The 21,926-nt window shown below is 44.7% G+C and overlaps 1 protein-coding gene across 1 annotated transcript; it reads right to left on the bottom strand.

The window, feature by feature from the left end:
- Positions 1-19,106: 19,106 nt before the first annotated feature.
- Positions 19,107-21,813, bottom strand: LOC129021840 (peptidyl-prolyl cis-trans isomerase A-like). The gene has a single exon (XM_054467774.2). The coding sequence runs from the start codon at positions 19,808-19,810 to the stop codon at positions 19,313-19,315; it is 498 nt and encodes a 165-aa protein (XP_054323749.1). The 5' UTR covers positions 19,811-21,813; the 3' UTR covers positions 19,107-19,312.
- Between the last annotated feature and the right edge of the window lie 113 nt (positions 21,814-21,926).

Genomic DNA, 21,926 nt, shown 5'->3' with positions numbered 1-21,926 from the left:
TAGTACAGACACTATGGAAAACAGTATGGAGTCTTCTTAATAAAACTAAAAATAGGCCAGGTGTGGTGGCTGACACCTGTAATCCCAGCACTTTGGGAGGCCAAGGAGGGTTGATCATGAGATCAAGAGTTCAAGACCAGCCTGGCCAGCATGGTGAAACCCTGCCTTTACTAAAAATACAAAAAAAAAAAAATTTAGCAATTAGCCGGTCATGGTGGCATGCACCTGTAGTCCCAGCTACTCAGGAGGCTGAGACAGGAGAATTGTTTGAACCCAGCAGGTGGAGGTTGCAGTGAGCCGAGATTGAGCCACTGCACTCCAGCCTGGGTAACAGAGCAAGATTCCATTTCCAAAAAAAAAAAAAAAAAAAACTAAAAATAGAACTACCGTATCATTCAGCAATCCCACTATTGGGTAGCTATCCAAAGGAAAGGAAATCAATATATCAATGAGATACCTGCGCTCTCATGTTTATTACAGCACTATTCACAACAGCTGAGATATGGAATCAACCTAAGTGTCCATCAACAGATGAACGGATAAAGAAAATGCAGTATATACACACAATGAAATATTACTCAGCCATAAAAACTATGAAATTCTGTCATTTGCAGCAACATGGATGGAACTGGAGGTCATTATGTTAAGTAAAATAATCCAGGCACAGAAAGACAAATATCACATGTTCTCATTCATATGTGGGAGCTAAAAAAATAGACTTGATGGATATAGTGAGTAGAATGTTGGTTACCAGAGGCTGGGAAGGGTAGAGGGAAGGGTGGATAGAGAGAGTTTGGTTACTGGGTACAAAAATACAATTAGACAAAAGGAATAAGTTCTAGTGTTCGACAGCACAATAGGGTGACTACAGTTAACAATAATTTGTTATGTATTTTAAAATAGCTAAAAGAGAAGATTTGGAATGTCCCCAGCACAAGGAAATGATAAATGTTTGAGGTTCCTAATTACCCTCACTTGATCATTATCCATTGTATACATGTATCGAAATGTCGCATGTATTCTATAAATATGTACAACTATTAGGTATCCCAAAAAAAGACTTTCCAGGCAAATAGAAGCAGAGATATTTCATTTGCAGTAGACCTTCACTACAAGAAATAATAAAGGAAGTTCTTCAAGCAGAGGAAGTAATAAAGAGCTGAGATTACAGATGTGAGCCACCACACCCGGCCGATATATTTTTTTTTTTTTAATTACTCTGGTTATTTTAGGTCCTTTCCATTTCTATATAAGGTTTAGAATTATCTCATCAGCCTTTACAAAAGTCTTTTGGAATTTTCCTTGGGATTGTGTTTAATTTGTAAATGAATTTGGTAAGAAATAATTTCTTAATATCAAGTCATAAGGCCCATGAACATAGCATGTCTCTCCATTTATTTCAGTCTTTTGAAATTTCTCTCAGCAAGGCTTTTTCGTGTCGAGGTGTGGTGTTGTATATACTTCAGTTTTTGCCCACTGTTCTTGGCTCCTAACTCCCACAGCCCTTGTTACAATCTTTTGCGATCATGTTTCTGTCAGGCCTCAGGTGGGCCTCTTTCTGGCCTTCTCCTGCCCTCCTTGCTCCTGCCCTAAGGCAGGATTCTAATGTTCACCTACTTTTCTGATTTGGGGTCTTAAGATCCTTCCATGACAGGGTCCTACTTAGGGAAAGGAATGCTGATGTCATGAAGCTTCCAGAAAAACCCAAGAAGACAGGGGTCGGTGAACTTCTAAATAGCTGAACACTGGGAGGTTCCTGGAGGGTGGCGCCCTGGGGAAGGTATGGAAGTGCCTCACCTCTTCCCCCAAATCTCACCCTTCACTCTCTTCATCTGTATCCTATGCAATATCCTTTATAATAAATCAGTAAACATAAGTGTTTCCCTGAGTCCTATGAGCTGCTCCAGCAAACTAATCCAATCCAAAGAGAGGGTCGTTGGAAGCTCAACTTGAAGATGATCAGTCAGAAGTTCTGGAGGCCTGGACTGGTGGGCACGGGTGGATGGGCACGGGTGGCAGTCTTGGGGACGGAGCCCTCAACTTGTGTGATCTGACACTGTGTCTGTGTAGACAGTGTCGGAACTGAATTAGAGGACACCCAGCTGGTGTCTGCTGCTTGGTGTGTGGGGACAGAACCCCACACATTTGGTCACAGAAGTCTTCTGCATTGATGACTGTTGTAGTGTGAGAGCAGAAGAAAAACACGGTTAGAGAGAGTTTTCCCTACACAAAATGTCTTGGATATCTTTTGTGAAATTCATTCCTAAATATTTTATTTTTTGATGCTAGTGTAAATGGAAGTTTAAAAAATTCATTTCCAATTATTTGCTGCTAGTAGATAGGAATTTATTCATTTATTCATATATCTTTTATAGAATTTTTTTAATTTAAGAGTATAGCATGTGAGTGCATAAGCTTCTCAGTAAGGAGAAAGCAATGTTTATGATCAGTCAGAACAAGCCTGTCAGTGCTGCTTTGTTTTGGATGAAGATGAAGTTCTAAGCCAAAGTAATTGGATGATTTTAGATTTTTTAAAAATCCAGCAGTAAGAATCCCTCCTCAAATGTATATCCACTCAGAAAGTACTCAGATTCATTCAACAAATATTCACTGAGCACCTATACTATTTCACCAGGTACTATGCTACAAAGAAAGAGTTACATCAGTGAACACAACAGGCAAATATCCCTGCCCACATGGAGCTTTCGTTGTAGAGGAGGAGACAGGTGATAAACACTAACCATAGCTGCGAGCGGTGGCTTACGCCTGTAATCCTAGCACTTTGGGAGGCCAAGGCGGGCAGATAACTTGAGGTCAGGAGTTCAAGACCAGCCTAGGCAACTGGTGAAACCCAGTCTCTAACAAAAATACAAAAATTAGCTGGGTGTGGTGGTGTGGGCCTGTGGTCCCCGCTACTCAGGAGGTTGAGGTGGGAGAATCGCTTAAGCCCAGGAGGCATAGGCTGCAGTGAGCCACAATTGTGGCACTGCACTCCAGCCTAGGTGACAGAGTGAAGTCCTGTCTCAAAACAAAAACAAACAAACAAAGCAATAAGCATACTAAATAAAAATTACGTAATATCTTACCAGGCCATCAGTGCTACGGGGAAAAACATAGAGCAGGGGGAGAGGGATTCGAGGGTGGGGGTAGGTTGCAGTTTCAGAAAGGATGGTCAGGGTCAGCCTCTTTATAGGACATACTTAAGTAAAGACTTACAGGACATGGGCTGGGCATGGTGGCTCATGCCTGTAATCCCAGCACTTTGGGAGGCCGAGGTGGGCAAATCACGAGGTCAGGGGTTCGAGACCAGCCTGGCCAACATGGTGAAACCCTGTCTCTACTAAAAATACAAAAAATTAGCTGGGCGTGGTGATGTGTACCTGTAATCCCAGCTACTCGGGAGGGTGAGGCAGGAGAATCAATCGCTTGAACCCGGGAGGTGGAGGTTGCAGTGAGCCAAGATCGCACCACTGCACTCCAGACCGGGCAACAGTGCAAGACTCCCTCTCAACTGAAAAACAAAACAAAACAAAAAAAAAACCTTACAGGACGTGAAGGAATGAGTCATGAAAATATCTGGGAAGAGCATTCCAGCAGGGGGAACGGCCAGTGCAAGTTTGTAAGTGGGGAGCATGTCTGCAATCTTCACGGAATGACAATGAGGCTGGAGTGGTGTGAAGATGAGGTCAGAGGGATAGGAGAGAGCCAATTCGCAGAGGGTCTTACAGGATTTAGTATTTAATTCTGGAAGAGATAGAGGGACAGCGAGAATTTTGAGTACAGTATTAACATAATCTGGTTTTTGGTTTTGTTTTTGCTTTGAAACAAGGTCTCGCTCTATCGCCCAGGCTGGAATGCAGTAGGTTGATCCCGGCTCAAGTGATCCTCCCACCTTAGCCTCCCGACTAGCTGGGACTACAGGTGCGTGCCACCACACCTGTCTAGTATTGACATAATCTAATTTATTTTTAACAAAATTACTCTGGCTGCTTGTCTGGACTATAGCAGAGCAAGGCTAGAAACACGAAGGGCAGGAAGGAGGCATTTGCAATAATCCAGGTGAAAGATGTTCATACCTTGGACCAGGGTATTACTCATAGAAATGGTGAGATGTAGTTGGATTCTGGAGATGTTTCAAAGGTAGAGTCACAGAGATTGACCAGATGTAGAGAAAGAAGAGTGAAGGATGATTTGAAGGTGTTTCACCTGAGAAAATGGAAGGATGGCATTACCATCAATGAGACAGGACCACAGGTAGAGCAGTTGGGGATCAAGAAACAAGGGTCAAGATTTCTGTTTTGGACGTGTTGGATTTGAGATGCCTGTTAGACATCCAAGTGAAGGTAACCAGTAGACAGTTGAACATACAAACTTGGAATCCAGAAGAATGATATTAACCCCCTTCTCTGATAGAGGTGGACACTGATAATTCATTCCTTATCAAAATGATGTAATGACTTTTGTACAACAACCTTTTGTTTCTGGAAGCCATCTAAAGCAATCTCCAGAATCTGTCCTTCCATAGAGTGTGTCAAGTTATTCACTGCTGTCCACAAAACGATGGAAGAAGGGTTCTTATCTACTCACAGCTGCTTTCCAGCTTGGGAAAATACTTACGAAGACCTTTTAATTCAATCATTTAAATGTCTCTTCATCGTGTTCAAAATACTTTCACCAAGTTCTTCAGCTGAGTTTATAACCTGATCATTGAGACCACAAAAAGGTTTTCAGCATTTGTCTTACGGTTTACAAGTGTGTGGGAATAGAGATCTCCTTCACAGGACCCAGAAGTTTGCATGGGATCCCAGGGGTTGCAAGGGCCACTGCTGCTTCCTGGGTGTTCTCTGTATGCCATGTCCTGTGCCAAGCACTGCATCTGCATAAACACATTGAATATCACAACCATCCCGGGAGAACAGTGCTATGATTAGACCTGTACAGCTGAGGAATCTGATGCTTCAAAAGGTAAAGTGACTTGCCCAAGGTCACACAGGGCATGAATGTTGCAGGCAGGACTGAAATACTCTGAGGGACCACAGAGATGTCCTTGAATCCAAGCTGCTAAGCTCTGCTGGCTTAGTGCAGTGGGGGCTGATTCAGGGTCGGGGGTATTGGAGGCTCTAGCTTCCCTCTCTGAGCCTTGGCTGAGGGCTGGGCCACCCAGCCCTCTAGGACCTGGAGCCATTCTGGCCTCCTAGGCCTGGCCTCAAGATACATGTCCCTGCTAGTCTGTAGTCCCCATGGAGGGGCCGTGGGGACAGGACAACCACTGCTAGGTGTGCGTGGGAAGGCACTAAGGATCAAAAAGAGTCCCTCAGAGCCCCTGCTCTCATTTCCCCTTCTTTTCAGACCTCCTTCCTTGCACCACCTAGGATGCCCCCGCATCTCCACGTTTTAAAAACAGGTAGGGTGTTGAGGGCAGGAGAGGGTTATTAATCACTTTTTCTGAAAAATCAGTTTTTCCCTGATTATCACCCTGATAATCCTTGAGATCCCCCTCCGTCCTCCTCTCATCACCACCAGCCCCATTCCTAGGAGATGGACAGACAGGGAAGGAGGAGGTCAAGGTGATCATGAAATTGGAGCGAGGCCCAGGAAAGCTGGTGGTGGGGAGTAGTGGCAGGGAGGGTGGCATTCTGATAGGGACCTTTCTGTTGAGTGTGAGGTGCCTCTCAAACTTGGGAGATAGGTGATACAACCAGCCACAGTCCTCTGTAGGTATATTTGTGTTTGGGCCTGGAAATTAGTGTCTAGCATGCCATGAGCAGTTGAGTGCGATGTATATTGCACAAGCGCATTCAGCCAAGGAAGGACAAAAATCTAGCTTTGTTTCCTCGCTGTGAAACTGTATCCAGCCAGAAGAGGGAGTGACTGTTTCTGATTCACACAAACATGCTATATGGGCTGGCAGTCAGTGAATTTTTTTTGAAGTCTTAAAATGCTAGATACAAAGCCTCAGTGTTTTATTTTAACTTAAAACATATAAACGTGTATTCACTCTCCAATCTTTTGAAATGGGGCTAAGGCTTTTCTTTGAGGAGTCCACTGATCAGAATTCCAGTTCATTACTACATCTATGATTTCCAATTTTTGCGTCTTTAAAATGCAATAAGAACTCAAGACTTGTAAAGTGACCTGCATGCAGACTTCTTGAAAATTTCTCTCTCACAGTTGCCCTGCTCATGTCTTACTAGAGAGCAGTATTCTAACAACTTGCCAATATTGGGTCTTTTGCTTGTTTTTTTCTCCAACATTTTAAATGAAACATTTCAAACTTACAGAAAATCTTAAATAATTTTACAGTTAATACCCTCATATATCCCACCTAGATTCTGCATGTAACATTTTGTTATATTTGCTTTATCAAATGTTGACCTCTCTGTCCATCCATTCATCTTATTATTATTATTATTTAGACAGGTTCTCACTCTGTTGCCCAAGCTGAAGTATAGTGGCACAGTCTCAGCTTACTGCAGCCTCAACCTCCTGGGCTCAAGCAGTTCTCCTATCTCTGCCTCCTAAGTAGCTGGGACTACTGACATGTGCTGACACCTGGCTAATTTTTAATTTTTTTTGTAGCGGGGGCAGTCTCACTATGTTGCCTGGACTGGCCTCGAACTTGACCACCTGGGCTCCTGCTTCTGCCTCCCAAAGTACTAGGATTACAGGCATGAGCCTCCACGCCCAGCCATCTTTTTGATGCATTTCAAAGTAAGTTGCAAATATCAGTATGCTCCTTTCTAAACCCTTCAACATCTGTATATATTATTATTATTATTATTATTGAGGCAGAGCCTTGCTCTGTTGCCCAGGCGAGAGTGCAGTGGCGTGATCTTGGGTCACTGCAACCTCTGTCTCCTGGGTTCAAGCAATTCTCCTGTCTCAGCCTCCTGAGTAGCTGGGATTACAGGCATGCGCCACCACGCCCAGCTAATTTTTGTATTTTTAGTAAAGACAGGGTTTCACCATCTTGGGCAGGATGGTCTCAAAATCCTGACCTCCAGTGATCTGCCTGCCTTGGACTCCCAAAGTGCTGGGATTACATGCATGAGCCACCATACCTGGCCTCAACATCTGTATCATTAACCAGAGTTCAATATTTGCTTATGTAAAAGTTACATGTGATGGAATGCACAAATCTTAACCGGATCATTCTGAGCTTTGGCAAATTCACACACCTGTGTAACCCGAATGTGTATGAATGTAGAAAAATACCTGTTGCATGGCAAGAGTGACGCCATCTTGAAGTGAAACCATGATGACCGATGTTTGACTCCTGCATACCAACGTGTTCCTGTAGCATAGACAATCCCTCATAAACACACAATGCCTATAGCACAGGTCACCCCTCATAAAGATGTTTATCTAACCTCCACAGGGGTCACGAGTTTCAAAAGAAAGTCTGAGACGTGACCAGCTGCACAAGCTTTACTCTGAAAGCTTGCTATAAAAAGGATATTTTCAGGAGGGAAGGTGCAGGGAGCCACCATCCTGAGGCTGCCCAAGACATTGCTTTTGCTTGTAAGTCCCTATTATATGTTTCTGAGAAACTAGATTTGTCTGCCTGTTTCTTGGGTCTCTCAGCTCCCTTGTGCTTCCTGCTCACAAAGGAACAATGAAGATGTAAAACAAGGCCATCAATCCAGAAAGTTCCCTCATGCCCCTTCCCAGCAATCCCTGACCCCAAAACCATCGTTCTGATGTTCCACCATGGATTAGTTTTGCCTTTTCTAAAACTTCATGTGAATGGAATCAGATGGCATGGACTCTTTTCTGTCTAGCTTCTTTCACTCAACATAAATGTTTCTGAGATTCATCTATAATCTATAATTTTGTGATCTATTTTGTCAGTTTGCATATTAATTTTTTTTTTTTTTTTTTGAGACAGAGTCTTACTCTGTTGCCCAAGCTGGAGTACAGTGATGCAATCTTGGCCCACTACAACCTTGGCCTTCCCAGGTTCAAGCAATTCTCCTGCCTCAGCCTCCCGAGTAGCTGGGATTATGGGCACGCACCATGACGCCTGGCTAATGTTTGTATTTTTAGTAGAGATGGGGTTTCACCATGTTGGCCAGGCTGGTCCCAAACTCCTGACCTCAGGTGATCCGCTCGCCTTGGCCTCCGAAAGTGCTGGGATTACAGGTGTGAGCACCATGCTCAGCCTGCGTATTAAATTAAGTTGGATGGTTACAATGATTCGATCAATGGCCATAAACAGGTTTGCGAACAGGCACAGCTGACTCTTGGTGAACTTGGAGTTGTCTGGGTGGGGCAGGGGCTCCTGCACATGCCACAGTACACCAGATGCTCAGAAGGGTACGGTCCCTGTTGCTGTGTTTTACAGGGGACTGGAGAGCACGGGGTAAGTAGAAGTTGGTTTAAAGGAGCTTATAGTAGTTTGTTTGTTTTTATCTCTTTGTGGAAGTATAATTGACATACAAGGAACTGTACATATTTAAAAAACAGAGTTTGGTAAGTTTTGACATGTGCATACATATACCTATGAAATTGTCACCATAATCATGATAATTAATGTATTCATTACCCCAAAAGTTTTCTACTAGTTTTTTAGCTAGCATTTTTAAAGCATTTACTATGTGTCGGCTTTATGCTAAAGATTTTTCATCCATTTTGTGATTTGTACTCATAGCCACACTAAGAATTATCAGCCCCATTATACAGATGAGAAAACTGAGGCATAGGGAGGCGAAATGAAATGATTTGCCTCACTTTCTGATCACACCCTTTCATGTGTACTCAGTTCTTTTCTTTTCTTTTCTTTTTTTTTTTTTGAGACAGAGTCTTGCTCTGTCATCCAGGCTAGAGTGCAGCAGCGCAATCTCAGCTCCCTGCAACCTCTGCATCCTGGGTTCAAGCCATTCTCCTACCTCAGCCTCCTGAGTAGCTGGGACTATAGGCGTGAACCACCACACCTGGCTAATATTGCTTTTTTTTAATAGAGATGAAGTTTCGCCATGTGGGCCAGGCAGGTCCCAAACTCCTAACCTCGGGTGATCCGCCTACCTCGGCCTCCCAAAGTGCTGGGATTACAGGCCTGAGCCACTGCGCCTGGCCATGTGTATTCAGTTCTGACAGTTTTTTTCACATTGCTAAAATAGGAATTTTGATGAAATATAGATTAGAGAAGCCATGATTTTTTTCTTTTTTTCTTTTTATTTTAATTTCTTGTGAACCCAAATTGACAGAAACCATGATTTTTAAATGTGTTGTTTTGTAAGTTTTTCACTTTTATTCTGAAATAATTTCCAACTTAACAAAAACAGTTATGAGAACAGCACAAAGATTTCCCATATACCCTTTACCTCAAATCACATATTGCTAACATTTTGCCACATCTATTTTAAAATTCTCTCTCTCAGATAAATAGATAGTGTAAACGAGAAATAAAATTCTAAGTCCCCTGCCCCCAACCATCTGAATGGACTTCCCCCTCAGCCAGGGCTCTTCGAATTTAACTTAAGAGACTGTTTTGGGACGTGATGGGAAGTGGGAGTCGAACATGTCTCCTTATACCTCCCTGGCATTAACATCAACACAGACTTTCAGTCTGATAAGAAACGTTTTACAACCTGTTCTCTCTGAAGCCTGCTTCCTGAAGGCTTCCTCTGCAAATAAGAACTTTGGTCTCCACAATATCTTAACCCAGACATTCATTTCTATTGATCCCAGGTCTTTAGATAAACTCAACCAATTGCCAACCAGACAAATTTTAAATCTACCTATAAGCTGGAACACCCCCCTCCCCCAACCTCTGCTTCAAGTTGTCCCACCTTTCTGGACCAAACCAATGTATTTCTTTCTTTCTTTTTTTTTTAACCATGAATATATCCAGTTTATGATATTTTGGGTGATTTTCATTGTCTTTTTGTTGTCTTTATGCAGTAATTTTTTATTGTTATTTTGTAAAATTTAAAAAAAAAGTATTTCTTAAATGTATTTGATTGAAGTCTCGTGCCTCTGTAAAATGTATGAAACCAAGCTGCACCCCCACCACCTGGGTCACATGTTCTCAGCACCTCCTGAGGGCTGCGTCATGGGCCATGGTTACTCACATTTGGTTGAGAATAAATTTCTTCAAATATTTTACAGTGTGACTCTTTTCATCCATGATTGATTGGTAGATAGATAGATAGACAGGTAGATAGATAGATAGATAGATAGATAGATAGATAGATAGATAGATGATAGATCAATCTGAATCATTTGAAAGTAAGTTGCAGACATCGTGCCTCTATTTTTCTAAAGATTTCAGATGAACAAGGATCTAGTCTTTTGTAATCGTAGTATAATTATTAAAATCAGGAAATTTAACAATAAATAATATGCTATTATCTAGTTTATCATCCACGTTCAAGTTTTGCCAACTTTCCCAATAATGTCCTTTGTAGCAAATCTTTTCCAGTGCAGTATTCAGTTCAGAATTACGTGTTTCATTTAATTATATATCTTTTGTCTCCTTTAAACTGGAACAGCTCCTTTCTTTTTCTATCTTAGAAAAAGTCATTTTTAAAGAGACAGGCCAGTTATTTTGTAGACTGTCCCCAAACTTCAGTTTGTCTAATTGTTTTCTCATGACTAGATTATGTACTTTTGGCAGGAATACCAGAGAAGTGTGGTTTGTCCTGTTATTGGTGATGTTAACTTTGATCACTCAGTTAAGGTGTAGCCTGTCAGGTTTCTTCACTATATTGTCATTTTTTTTTTCCTTTGTAATTAATAAGCTGTTTGGCATTCAACTTGTAAGGAAGAGCTCTCCTTTGCTTCCATTTATTTCTTTATTAACAGCATAGACTCATGGATTCTTATTTTATTCAGTGTGTAATAATGTATTACTATCATTATGCTGATGTTTCATTGTCACAAAGAGGCAGGATTTGAACCCAGGTCTTTCTGATTCCAAAGCCTATGTTCTTAATGTCTATATTAGTCCGTTTTCACACTGCTGTACAGAACTACCTGAGACTGGGTAATTTATGAAGCAAACAGGTTTAATTGACTCACAGTTCCACAGGCTTAACAGGAAGCCTGACTGGGAGGCCTCAGGAAACTTACAGTAATGGCGTAAGGTGAAGAGGAAGCAAGGACTTTCTTTACATGGTAGCAAGAAAGAGAGAAAGAGTGCGAAAGTGCCACACCCTTTTAAACCATCAGATCTCGTGAGAACTCACTCATTATCACAAGAAGCAAGGGGGAAATCCGCCCTCATGATCCAATCACCTCCCACCAGGTACCCCCCGAACACTGAGAATTACAATTTGACGTGACATTTGGGTAGGGACACAGACCAAACCATATTAAGGTCTATGCTACTTGCAGCTGTATTACCTTGAGTAAATCACTTAACCTCTCTAAAACTCAGCTTTATTGGAAGAGGCATGTGTGACAGATGACAAAGATCCTCAGGGGAAAGTCTGTGTCTTTCATGCTCAGCTGTTCTAGGACTAACTCCCTCTTCCCTGCCAGGACCTCAGCACAATTCTGCTCAAACAACTTCAAGCTGCACCAGCCTCTGCCTTGTCCATCGATAGAGGCTTGCCACACACCAGTGAGCCATACCCAGCCCTTGCCAGATCTGAGGCTGCTCCATCAGACGGGGTCCCAGAGTAAAACAGCATGGAGCAGATACCGCTGAGCTGCAATGCACATGTAGCATGAACGAGAAAGAAACATCTGTCATCATCAGCCACTGAGGTTTTGGAGTTGTTTGTCCTTGCAGCATAATCTCATCTACCATTCCCTGTGCTAGGTTCTGGAAGTACAACAGGAACCAAGACAAACAGTCCCTGCCCTCATGGAGCTTACAGTCTACTTGGGAAGACAGATGTTAATCAAATGAATAATTATTAAGTCACAATGATATTAAGGGCTACAAAAGAAAAGGACCTGGTACCCAGACAACATCTGCCAGGGATACCAGCTTCATCAGGAAAACCAGGTAGGGATTTTAAGGAAGCAACATTAAAGCTAAGACCTTAAAAATGAGCTGGAGTCAGCCAGGTGAAGGGCAGGCAAGATCCTCCAGCAGCGGGAACAGCATGTGCAAAGGCCCTGCGGCAGGAAGAGAGAGCCTGCTGGGTTCCTGAGCTTTCCAAGTTTGCTTCTTCAATTGCCTCTCAATTCCATGAGCCCTAAGGTCCTGCTGATACATTTCCTTTGTACTTAAATTAGCTGTTTTCCACCAAAGGAATAAAATGGGTACACTTAATATTTTAGGTAGGAATTTGGGGCCACAGTTCTTACACACTTTTGTGGGAATCACATTAACCTGAGTCTTTCAAATAAATTTCCACCTCAATGGACTCATTTGCCAGAAAGAAGTTCCTATTCTAATGCATCTGTGGGCCCATCTGGCTTCTCCAAGAAATAATCAAAAGTATCCTCTTGAGCAATAAGTATTGAAAAGCACTGATTTCCATTATTCTTTTGTTGACTCTTCAGAAAGAGTCATTGGCACTATCCCATACAATGGCCAGGGCAGCAGAAGCCCAGGGGTCTCTTTGAGCAAAACTGACACCTATTACCGCCTCCCATTCCTGTGTCAGGGGCAATCTCCCAGGATAATCTGAGACAAACAGAACAAAAAGGATTCTCCATCCTCTGGGCAACTGAACTCAAGATAGTCTGCCTAAATCTGCTCTTCCCTAGGTTTTACCCATTTCAGTAAATCTATCTATTTTTCAAGCCAAAATTCCAAGATTGATCCTTGAGTCCTCTCCTCAACCCATCAAAGATAAAGGAATCTGAGGGAGCATAGACGTAAGCCATCATGGCTGTTGCAGAGACCAAAACAGCAGGTCAGTGTAACTGAACCTCTGAGAATGAGAAGGGAGCAACTTGGGTCATGGCCATATCACACAGGGTCTTACAGGCCAAGGAGAGGAGCAATGGATTGATTTTGTTACTGGTGGTGAATCCATACGGGTCTGCAGCAACCTCAGTTCTTGCCTCCTCAGAAGACAGAACTCAATCCAGGTGGCATAAGTGAGAAACCAAGGCAAGTTTCCAGAGCAGGAGTGAAAGTTTTGTAACCGCCCAAGGGGTTCACCTTGCCTGCTGCCTAGACAGAACCAATATCAAGACACGGGAATTGCAATCGAGAAAGTAATTCACGCAGAGACAGCTGCGCGGGAGACCGGAGTTTTATTATTACTCAAATCAGTCTCCCCAAGCATTTGGGGAGCAGAGTTTTTAAGGATAGCTTGATGGGTAGGGGGAAGCCAGTGAGCCAAGAATGCTGATTGGTCAGAGATGAAATCATAGGGACTCGGAGCTGTCTTCTTGCGTTCAGTCAGTTCCTGGGTGGGGGCCACAAGGTCAGATGAGCCAGTTTATTGATTTGAGTGGGGCCAGCTGATCCATCAAGTGCAGGGTCTGCAAAATATCTCAAGCATTGATCTCAAGAGCAGCTTAGGGAGGGTCAGAATCTTGTAGCCTCCAGCTGCATGACTCCTAAACCTTAATTTCTAATCTTGTGGCTAATGTTAGTCCTACAAAGGCAATGTAGTCTGCAGGCAAGAAGGAAGTCTGCTTTGGGAAAGGGCTGGTACCGTCTTTGTTTAAACTATAAACCATAAACTAAGTTTCTCACAAAGTTAGTTCGGCCTACGCCCAGGAATAAACAAGGACAGCTTGGAGATTAGAAGCAAGAGTCTGTTAAGTTGGATCTCTTTCACTGTCTCAGTCATAATTTTGCAAAGGTGGTTTCAGTTTATTAAAAAGCTTTAGAGCAGGAATGAAAGGAAGTAAAGTACACTTGGAAGGGGGCCAAGCTGGCGACTTGAGAGAGTCAAGTGTGTGGTTTGACCTTTGACTTGGGGTCTTATACGCTGGCATGCTTCTGGGGTTGCATGACTTCTCCCTTGATTCTTCCCTTGGGGTGGGCTGTCTGCACGCACAGGGGCCTGCCCGCACTTGGGAGGGGCTGTATGCGCAGTGTGTTTACTGCAGTTGTACACATGCTCACTTGAGGCATTCTTCCCTTACCATTCGAGTGTTCCTAGAAGGCTACATACCAGTTAAACCCCACGATTTTGCCTCATAGTGCGCATTCTTGAGCCCACTCACCCAACTCCTGTGATCTTATCAGGAAGCTGCTGATCACCAGTTTCAGGTGTTTCAGTCTACCACCTTTTCTGACGCCAGCTGCAACGAATTATTATTTTAGAGAGACAGTTTTAACAACCACCTGACCATCACCTGATGGTCGCCTGCGACTCCTGGTGGGTGGGGAGGCAGGGGGAAGAGCTCTCCTGCCCTGACCATGTCTGACTACCTACTGAACAATTTAACCCATCAGCAAGTCCTGACAGCCCTGCCTCCAAAGAAAGTCACAAACTAGCCTACTTTCCTATATCACCACTGCCTCCATGCTTAACCAGGCTACCACCACCCAGACCTGCCTCCACCTCCCAGACCTGCCTCCACCTCCCCACCACCTCCCCACTTCCTCTCTTGCTCTCCAATCCATTTACATCAGATACAGTGATCTTTTAAAAATGCAAGTCATGGCCAGGAGCGGTGGCTGACGTCTGTAATCCCAGCACTTTGGGAGGTCGAGGCGGGTGGATCACCTGAGGTCAGGAGTTTGAGATCAGCCTGGAGTCTGGCCAACATGGTGAAACCCCGTCTCTACTTAAAAAATACAAAAAATTAGCTGGGCATGGTGGCAGGCACCTATAATCCCAGCTATTCAGGAGGTTGAGGCAGTAGAATCGCTTGAACCCGGGAGGTGGAGGTTGCAGTGAGCCGAGATTGCACCATTGCACTCCAGCCTGGGCAACGAGAGAGAGACTCAGTCTCAAAAAAAAAAGCAAGTCAGATCAGATCACTTTCCTCTTTAAAACCTCCCACTGACCCTCCCATTTCTTTAGGAGGATTTAGATGGACTGGAGAGCAAGAGAAGAAGTGGGAAGAGGTGGTGGGGAAGTGGAGGCTGGTGTCTGGGTGGTGGTGGCTGGGTCAAGCGTGGTGGCAGTGGTGATATAAGAAGATGGGCTAGGTTGTGACTTATTTTGGAGGCAGGGCTTTCAGGACTTGCTGATTGGTTAAATCAATCAGCCTAAGCTGTGAACTAAGACAGTTCACACAGCTTTCAGTGTCTGGCCCATGGTAAGAGAGTGATATATAGTTATTGCTTGTACTATTAATAGGTTGATGAAAGTTTAGTAAGATCAGGCAGTTCCCCATTTTACCATTAGGTGTCACCACAGACCTGGCTAAAATAGCATACTTGCTTCCCAGATGAGAAAGCCCTGAGAAGTGTGGAACAAAAGGGCCTTAGAGTTGGGAACATTTCCCAAGGTCAGGAAAGTAGGTCAGGGATTTAAACCCAGTTGTCCTGACACCTTAAAAGCCATGGTGGGGAGAGGCCCTCCCTGCCAGGGCTCCCACAGTGCCTCCAGTCCCCAGGATAATTTTACATATTTGTAATAATAGGTAATTAAAGGTACTAACTATGTAACCCATGCTAGTCTTTTATTTTTTGAGATGGAGTTTTGTTCTTGTTGCCCGGGCTAGAATGCAATGGCGCAATCTCTGCTCATTGCAACCTCTGCCTCCTGGATTCAAGTGATTCTCCTGCCTCAGCCTCCCTAGTAGCTGGGATTACAGGCGTGCATCTCCACACCCGGCTAATTTTTGTATTTTTAGTAGAGACGGGGTTTCACCATGTTGGTCAGGCTGGTCTCAAACTCCTGACCTTAGGTAATCCACCCGCTCTGGCCTCCCAAAGTGCTGGGATTACAGGTGTGAGCCACTGCGCCCGGCCAACCAGTGTTATCCTAAGCATTTTATAATACAAACTCATTGAATTTGTATTATATTCAATACAAATTGAATTGTATTCACATAAGGTAGAGTCAAATGTGTCCCCATTTCACAGATGGAGAAACTGAGGGACAGAGAGGTTTATTAACTTGCTCAATGACATACAGCCGGTAAATGTAGAATGGAAATGAACCCTTGCATTCTGGCTGCAGTCTGTGCCATCCTGGAGCTTACTCCACTCTCTGGTCACCTTGGTAATAATTATTTTTATCCCTTTTAAAATCTTTTGATATCACATAGCTTCCTTAGTGCTTTAACATTTAACTATTGTTCCATTACAGGTTGAATTTCCTGAATATATAAGTATTGGTAAGGAGATAATGTTGATTTTTTTTTAAAGTAATTGTCAAGCAGAGTGATGTACAGGAAAGTAAGTATTGTGATTTCACAAAACATTATTCTATTCATAACATAACCATTTCCTGATTCTTTATCATTTGCCCCAAATTTGCCATCCAGTCCCAACTGAATTCCATAGACCTGGTTACCAGCTGAATCAGAGACTTGGAGGATACATGACAAAGGGAGGAGCTCGGTCTAGCTTTTCAATCATTCACTTATTCATTCAACAGTTACCGCCTCTTCCTTCCTACCAGACCCAAAATGAGCCCTGCCCTCCAAGAGCTCACGATCTCATGGGGGTTAACAGACAGAAAATGCACATGCATTGGCATTGCATAATTGCCCATCTCTCCAGACTGTCTGTAGTGTCTTTTTAGAAAACATCTATATATTCTTTTTTTTTTTTTTTTTTTTTGAGATAGAGTCTCCCTCTGTCACCCAGGCATTGTCACCAGGCACTGCACCCAGAGTGCAGTGGCATGATCATGACTCACTTGCAGCCTCAACTTCCCAGACTCAAGCAATCCTCCCACTTCAGCCTCCCAAGTAGCTAGGACCACAGGCACGCACCACCACGCCCAGCTAATTTTTTTATTTTTATTTTTTGTAGAGACAAGGTTTCACCATGTCACCCAGGCTGGTCTCAAACTCCTGAGCTCAAGTGATTCACCTGCCTCAGCCTCCCAAAGTGTTGGGATTATAGGCACGAGCCACTGTGCCCAGCTCTTATTCTCTTTCCTATCTTCCATGCCTAGCACAGTGCCTGGCACGTTTTAGGTAACCAAAAAATATTTGATGAATGAATGCAAAGGCTTCATGGAGGAGGTGGCATTTGATCTGGGCCTTTAAAGACTGGGGAAGATCTTGACAGATGAGGACAGGGGACAGGGGACACCACCTCAAGAAGAGTGACAAGGTCATTTTACAAAGATCATCCTGGGCCAGGCATGGTGGCTCATTCCTGTAATCCCAGCACTTTGGGAGGCCAGGCAGGCCGATCACCTGAGGTCAGGAGTTTGAGACCAGCCTGTCCAACATAGTGAAACCCATCTCTACTAAAAATACAAAAATTAGCTGGGCTTGGTGGTGCACACCTGAACTCCCAGCTACTTGGGGAAGCTAAGGTGGGAGGATCGCTTGAACCTGGGAGGCGGAGGTCACAGTGAGCTGAGACCGCACCACTGCACTCCAGCCTGGGCTACAGAGTAAGACTCCATCTCAAAAAAAAAAAAAAAAAAAAAAAAAGATCATCCTGGGTGGAAGATGAAGGTTCTGGGTGAGATAGGCAGCAGAGAGACCAGTGAGGAGGTTGCTGCAGGGTTCAGGGGAGAAGGGATGGTGGCCTGGACCAAACTTTGGCAGTGGGGACAGAAAAGGCCTAAAGGAAATTCAGGAGCAATGGGCAAGAGTTGCGGAGTATGAAGCAAGAGGGAGCAAGAGTCATGGGTGACTCCAGTTGTCTGGTGGGTGAGAGCAAGTTGGGGAAGCGTTGGTAGGAAGTTGAGTTTGGCTCAGCAAAATTTTAGGGCAGAATGACCTTCCAGGTCTCTCAAGTCAGAGCCAGTGTTGGTGGTGTTTCCACAGCCTGGAACTGAGCTGGGAAGGTGGAGCAATCTTGAGGATAGAGGGGAAAGGGTCCAGCTGAGCGAGAGCGAGTTCCATGTGCATTAGAAGCCCTGCCTCAGCTTCCCCAGTTTTCTGGGCCCCAGGGAGAAAGGGTTGGCCACTGAGGCCTTGTACATGCTAACACTCAGCCTGAAGTTACTGGAAGGTGGTATCCCCGAAAAACAGACCTGATCCTTGTTTAGCAGCATGTCACATTCCATGGGATGGCAGGACCCCTTCCTTTCTTCCATTTTTCTTGTTTTTGTTTTTGAGATGGAATCTCGCTCTGTCACCCAGGCCAGAGTACAGTGGTGCGATCTCGGCTCACTGCAACCTCCACCTTCCAGGTTCTAGTGATTCTCCTGCCTCAGCCTCCCGGGTAGCTGGGATTACAGGCGCGTGCCACCACATCCAGCTAATTTTTATATTTTTAGTACAGATGGGGTTTCACCATGTTGGCCAGGCTGGTCTCAAATTCCTGACCTTATGATCTGCCTGCCTTGGCCTCCCAAAGTGTTGGGATTACAGGCATGAGCCACCACACCCAGCCCCTTTCTTCTATTTTTCTTGAGGTATAACATACATAAAGCACATAAAGCCCCCAGTCTTTTTTCTTTCTTTCTTTTTTTTCCCCCCGAAACAGGGTCTCATTCTGTCGCCCAGACTGGAGAGCAGTGGCACCATCTCGGCTCACTGCAGGCTCCGCCTCCCGAAGTCCCCTAGTCTTATGGTGAATTTTTACTTGATGAATTTTCACTTACGTAATCACCAGTCAGAAGAAGATATAATCCTTCCAGCACCCCAGAAAAGTTCCTCTTGCTCCTTTCCCATCCCTACTCCTGACCTGACCCAGGTAACTACCATTTTGATTTCTAACCCTATAGATTAGTTGAGCTTTATATGAATGGATTCATATGATATGTACTGTTTTGTATCTGGCTTCTTTTAGTCCACATACTATATGTGAGATTAATTGGTGCTATTACATGTAACAGTAGTTTGTTCTTTTATACATAAAACACAGTATTCTATTGCATGAACATGCCACAATTTATCCATTCTCCGGTGATGGACATTGAAGTATTCCTAATTTGAGCTATGAATAAGTCTGCTATGAACATTCTTGCACAAGTGTCCATGTAAACATAGGCACTCATTTCTCTCGGGTACATACCTAGGAGTGGAAATTCTAGATCACAGCATAGGTGTATGTTTAGATTTTGTAGATACTATCAGTTTTCCAAAGTGGCTGTACCAATTTCCTCTGCCGTCAGCACTGCAAGAATTTGTTGCTCTCAACATTCAGCTCTCTTTTTCTTTTTTTGTTAGTTTTTATTTCATAATCGTAAACTCTGCAATCCACCTGGGCATGGAAGGGATCAAGGAAAACATGAAACCCAAAGGGAACTGCAGCGAGAGCACAAAGATTCTAGGATACTGCGAGCAAATGGGGTGAAAGGGTGCTCTCCTGAGCTACAGAAGGAATGGTCTGGTGGTGAAGATAAAACACAAGTCAAACTTATTGGAGTTGTCTACAGTCAGCAATGGTGATCTTCTTGCTGGTCTTGCCATTCCTGGACCCAAAGCGCTCCATGGCCTCCACAATCTTCATGCCTTCTTTCACCTTGCCAAAGACTACCTGCTTGCCATCCAACCACTCAGTCTTGGCAGTACAGATGACAAACTGGGAACCGTTTGTGTTGGGTCCAGCATTTACCACGGACAAGATGCCAGGACTTGTATGCTTTAGGATGAAGTTCTCATCATCAGATTTCTCCCCACAGATGGACTTGCCACCAGTGCCATTATGGCGTGTGAAGTCACCACCCTGACATATAAATCCTGGAATAATTCTGTGAAAGCCGGAAACCTTATAACTAAATCCTTTTTCTCCAGTGCTCACAGCACGAAAGTTTTCTGCTGCCTTTGGAATCTTGTCTGCAAATAGCTCGAAGGAGAAGGGACCTAAGGGCTCGTCATCGACAGTGATGTCGAAGAACAAGGTGGGGCTGACCATGGCTGATAGTATGGGGATCCCGGCGGCATCTGCAAAGCCAGCTCTCTCTTTTTCTAAACAAGAGCTTCCACTACAAGACTCCTCTTGTCATTCAGTGTTGGATACTGGGTGTGGCTGCCATGGATGCATTGATCCTTTAGCCTGTAAGCAGCAGGATGGTGGGAGGCCACATTCAGGCCTGTTTCGAGTCTCAGCTGGAGGAGAAATGGACATCTCCTTGCTTTGGATGTGACCCCAGGAACTGGAGAGCCATCTTGTGGCCATGAGCATGAAACCAGCACGAGGACAGAAGATAAAATGAACCTTGGTCCTTGATGACACTGCCTAGCCACTGAGTGGCAGGCTACTTATTTTTTTAAGCCAATTGATGTAGTTGTGTGTTTAACTTGCAACATAAAAGATACAGTCCACCAACCTTCTTTATTCCCAAACCCCAACGGCTCCATTTCTGTTCTCTACAGCATCAGCCCCACTGAGGACTCCCTTCTTCCTGAAACCTCCTCTCTAGGACCCACACTCACTTGGTCCTCTTTCTGCCCCACTGGCCACTGCTTCTCAGTCTCCTTTCCTGGATCCTCCTCTTCTTTTCTCTCCACCTTCTTTCACTTGCCTTCTCACCCAGCACCATGACCTTTGTATTGATGGCCCCCAAATATGTATCTCCTGCCCCAGCCTCCGTTCGCAGCTCCTGTGTCACATAAACCTGCCTACTCACCCTCTCTGCCTGCACGTTGCCCAGACATTTCAAACTTAACTTCTCAAAGCCGAACTTGATCTTCCCCCTCAGTCTGTTCCTCTTTCAGGCTTTATTGTCTTGGCCAAGGACTCTTTTACTCTTTCATTTACTCAAGGCTAAAACCTAGCGAGGAGTTATTGCCAATGCCTCCACATCCACCCACGTCCAATCTTCCACCCTTCCCTTCACCTCCCCAAGCCACCACCCTATCTGAGTCAGCATTAGCTTTTGTCTGGAAAGCTGCAACCATCTCCTAACTGGTCTGCCTACACCCACTCCTGAGTGCTTTCCAAGCCATGCGGCCTGGGTGGCCTTTCAGAAATCCAAATTTGCTGTCCTTTTCCTGATGAAAATGGCTTCCCCTGACTCTCAAGAGAAAAGCCAAATTCAGTATGTAGCTGACCTGTTTTCTTCCGTGCTCACCTCACCCTAACTCTGCCCCTTCCCAGCTCCAGATCTGGGACAAATGTTCTTTCTGCCTAGAACATTTCCCCTCTCACTCTTGCCCTAATCGTCCTTGGTTTCTCAACCTAAACGCCATCTTCCCAAGGAGGTTCCACCCTTTCCCTACATTAGGACTCCATTAATTTCTCCTAACACTCTCTACTTCTTCTCACAGCACTTCCCATGATGTGTAATTACGTATTGATTAAAGTCACTAATATACAGTGATTATATGACTGTCTCCCCGCCTACCCGCCATTAGACTGGCAGCGCCTTGAGGTCAGGGACAGACCCAGGTTAGCCACTCTACCTGCCCTTAGCACTGCGCTTGAGTACAGTACGCGCCCACGGAATATGCTTAATTAGCTAATAAATGACTACACGGACTCATTCAAGCCTCATAAAAGCCCTAAGGTGGGCATTTCATCAGAAGCCGGGTCGGGGTGGGCGAGGGGCTCGCTGGCCCAAGGTACCGGGCAAGTGGGGGAGCCGGGGCCTGACCCAAGTCAGTCCCAAGTTCTGAGCCCGGACCTTTCAGCTCCTGAGCCTTGGCTGCATGATGAAACGCTAGGGAGGGGGTGGACTTTGAGCCACGAGAAGGTTTTCCCCGAGTCCACGGACCATCCACGCGGGCAAGAACGAAGCGGGTTCACCAACAGGAACACAACCCGGCCCGCCCCGCGCTCACGGAGTAAAGATCACAATCTGCTGCATATGCATGAGGGGACAGGCCGCGCTTCGGGGCTGTCCACACCTCGCCTGATAAAAATTATTCGGGCTTGAGGACCTCGGCGCCCCAGAGTTTTGTAAAAATGCGTACAAAGTCCTCAAAGGTGGTCTGTGGCGGATATTTAAGGGAAATGGGGCGAGGGTGAGCCCCTTCTTCGGGCCGTATGATCAGGCGTCTGCGGTAGACAGCCCGATCCCAGGATGGGT

This window comes from Pongo pygmaeus, chromosome 21, assembly GCF_028885625.2.
Source record: "Pongo pygmaeus isolate AG05252 chromosome 21, NHGRI_mPonPyg2-v2.0_pri, whole genome shotgun sequence".
Taxonomy (NCBI): Eukaryota; Metazoa; Chordata; class Mammalia; order Primates; family Hominidae; genus Pongo; species Pongo pygmaeus.
This window is presented reverse-complemented; position numbering and strand designations above follow the sequence as displayed.

What these genes read in the sequence shown, in the direction of transcription:
- LOC129021840 (XM_054467774.2), bottom strand. Translation starts at nt 19,810, where the DNA reads ATGGTCAGCCCCACCTTGTTCTTCGACATCACTGTCGATGACGAGCCC.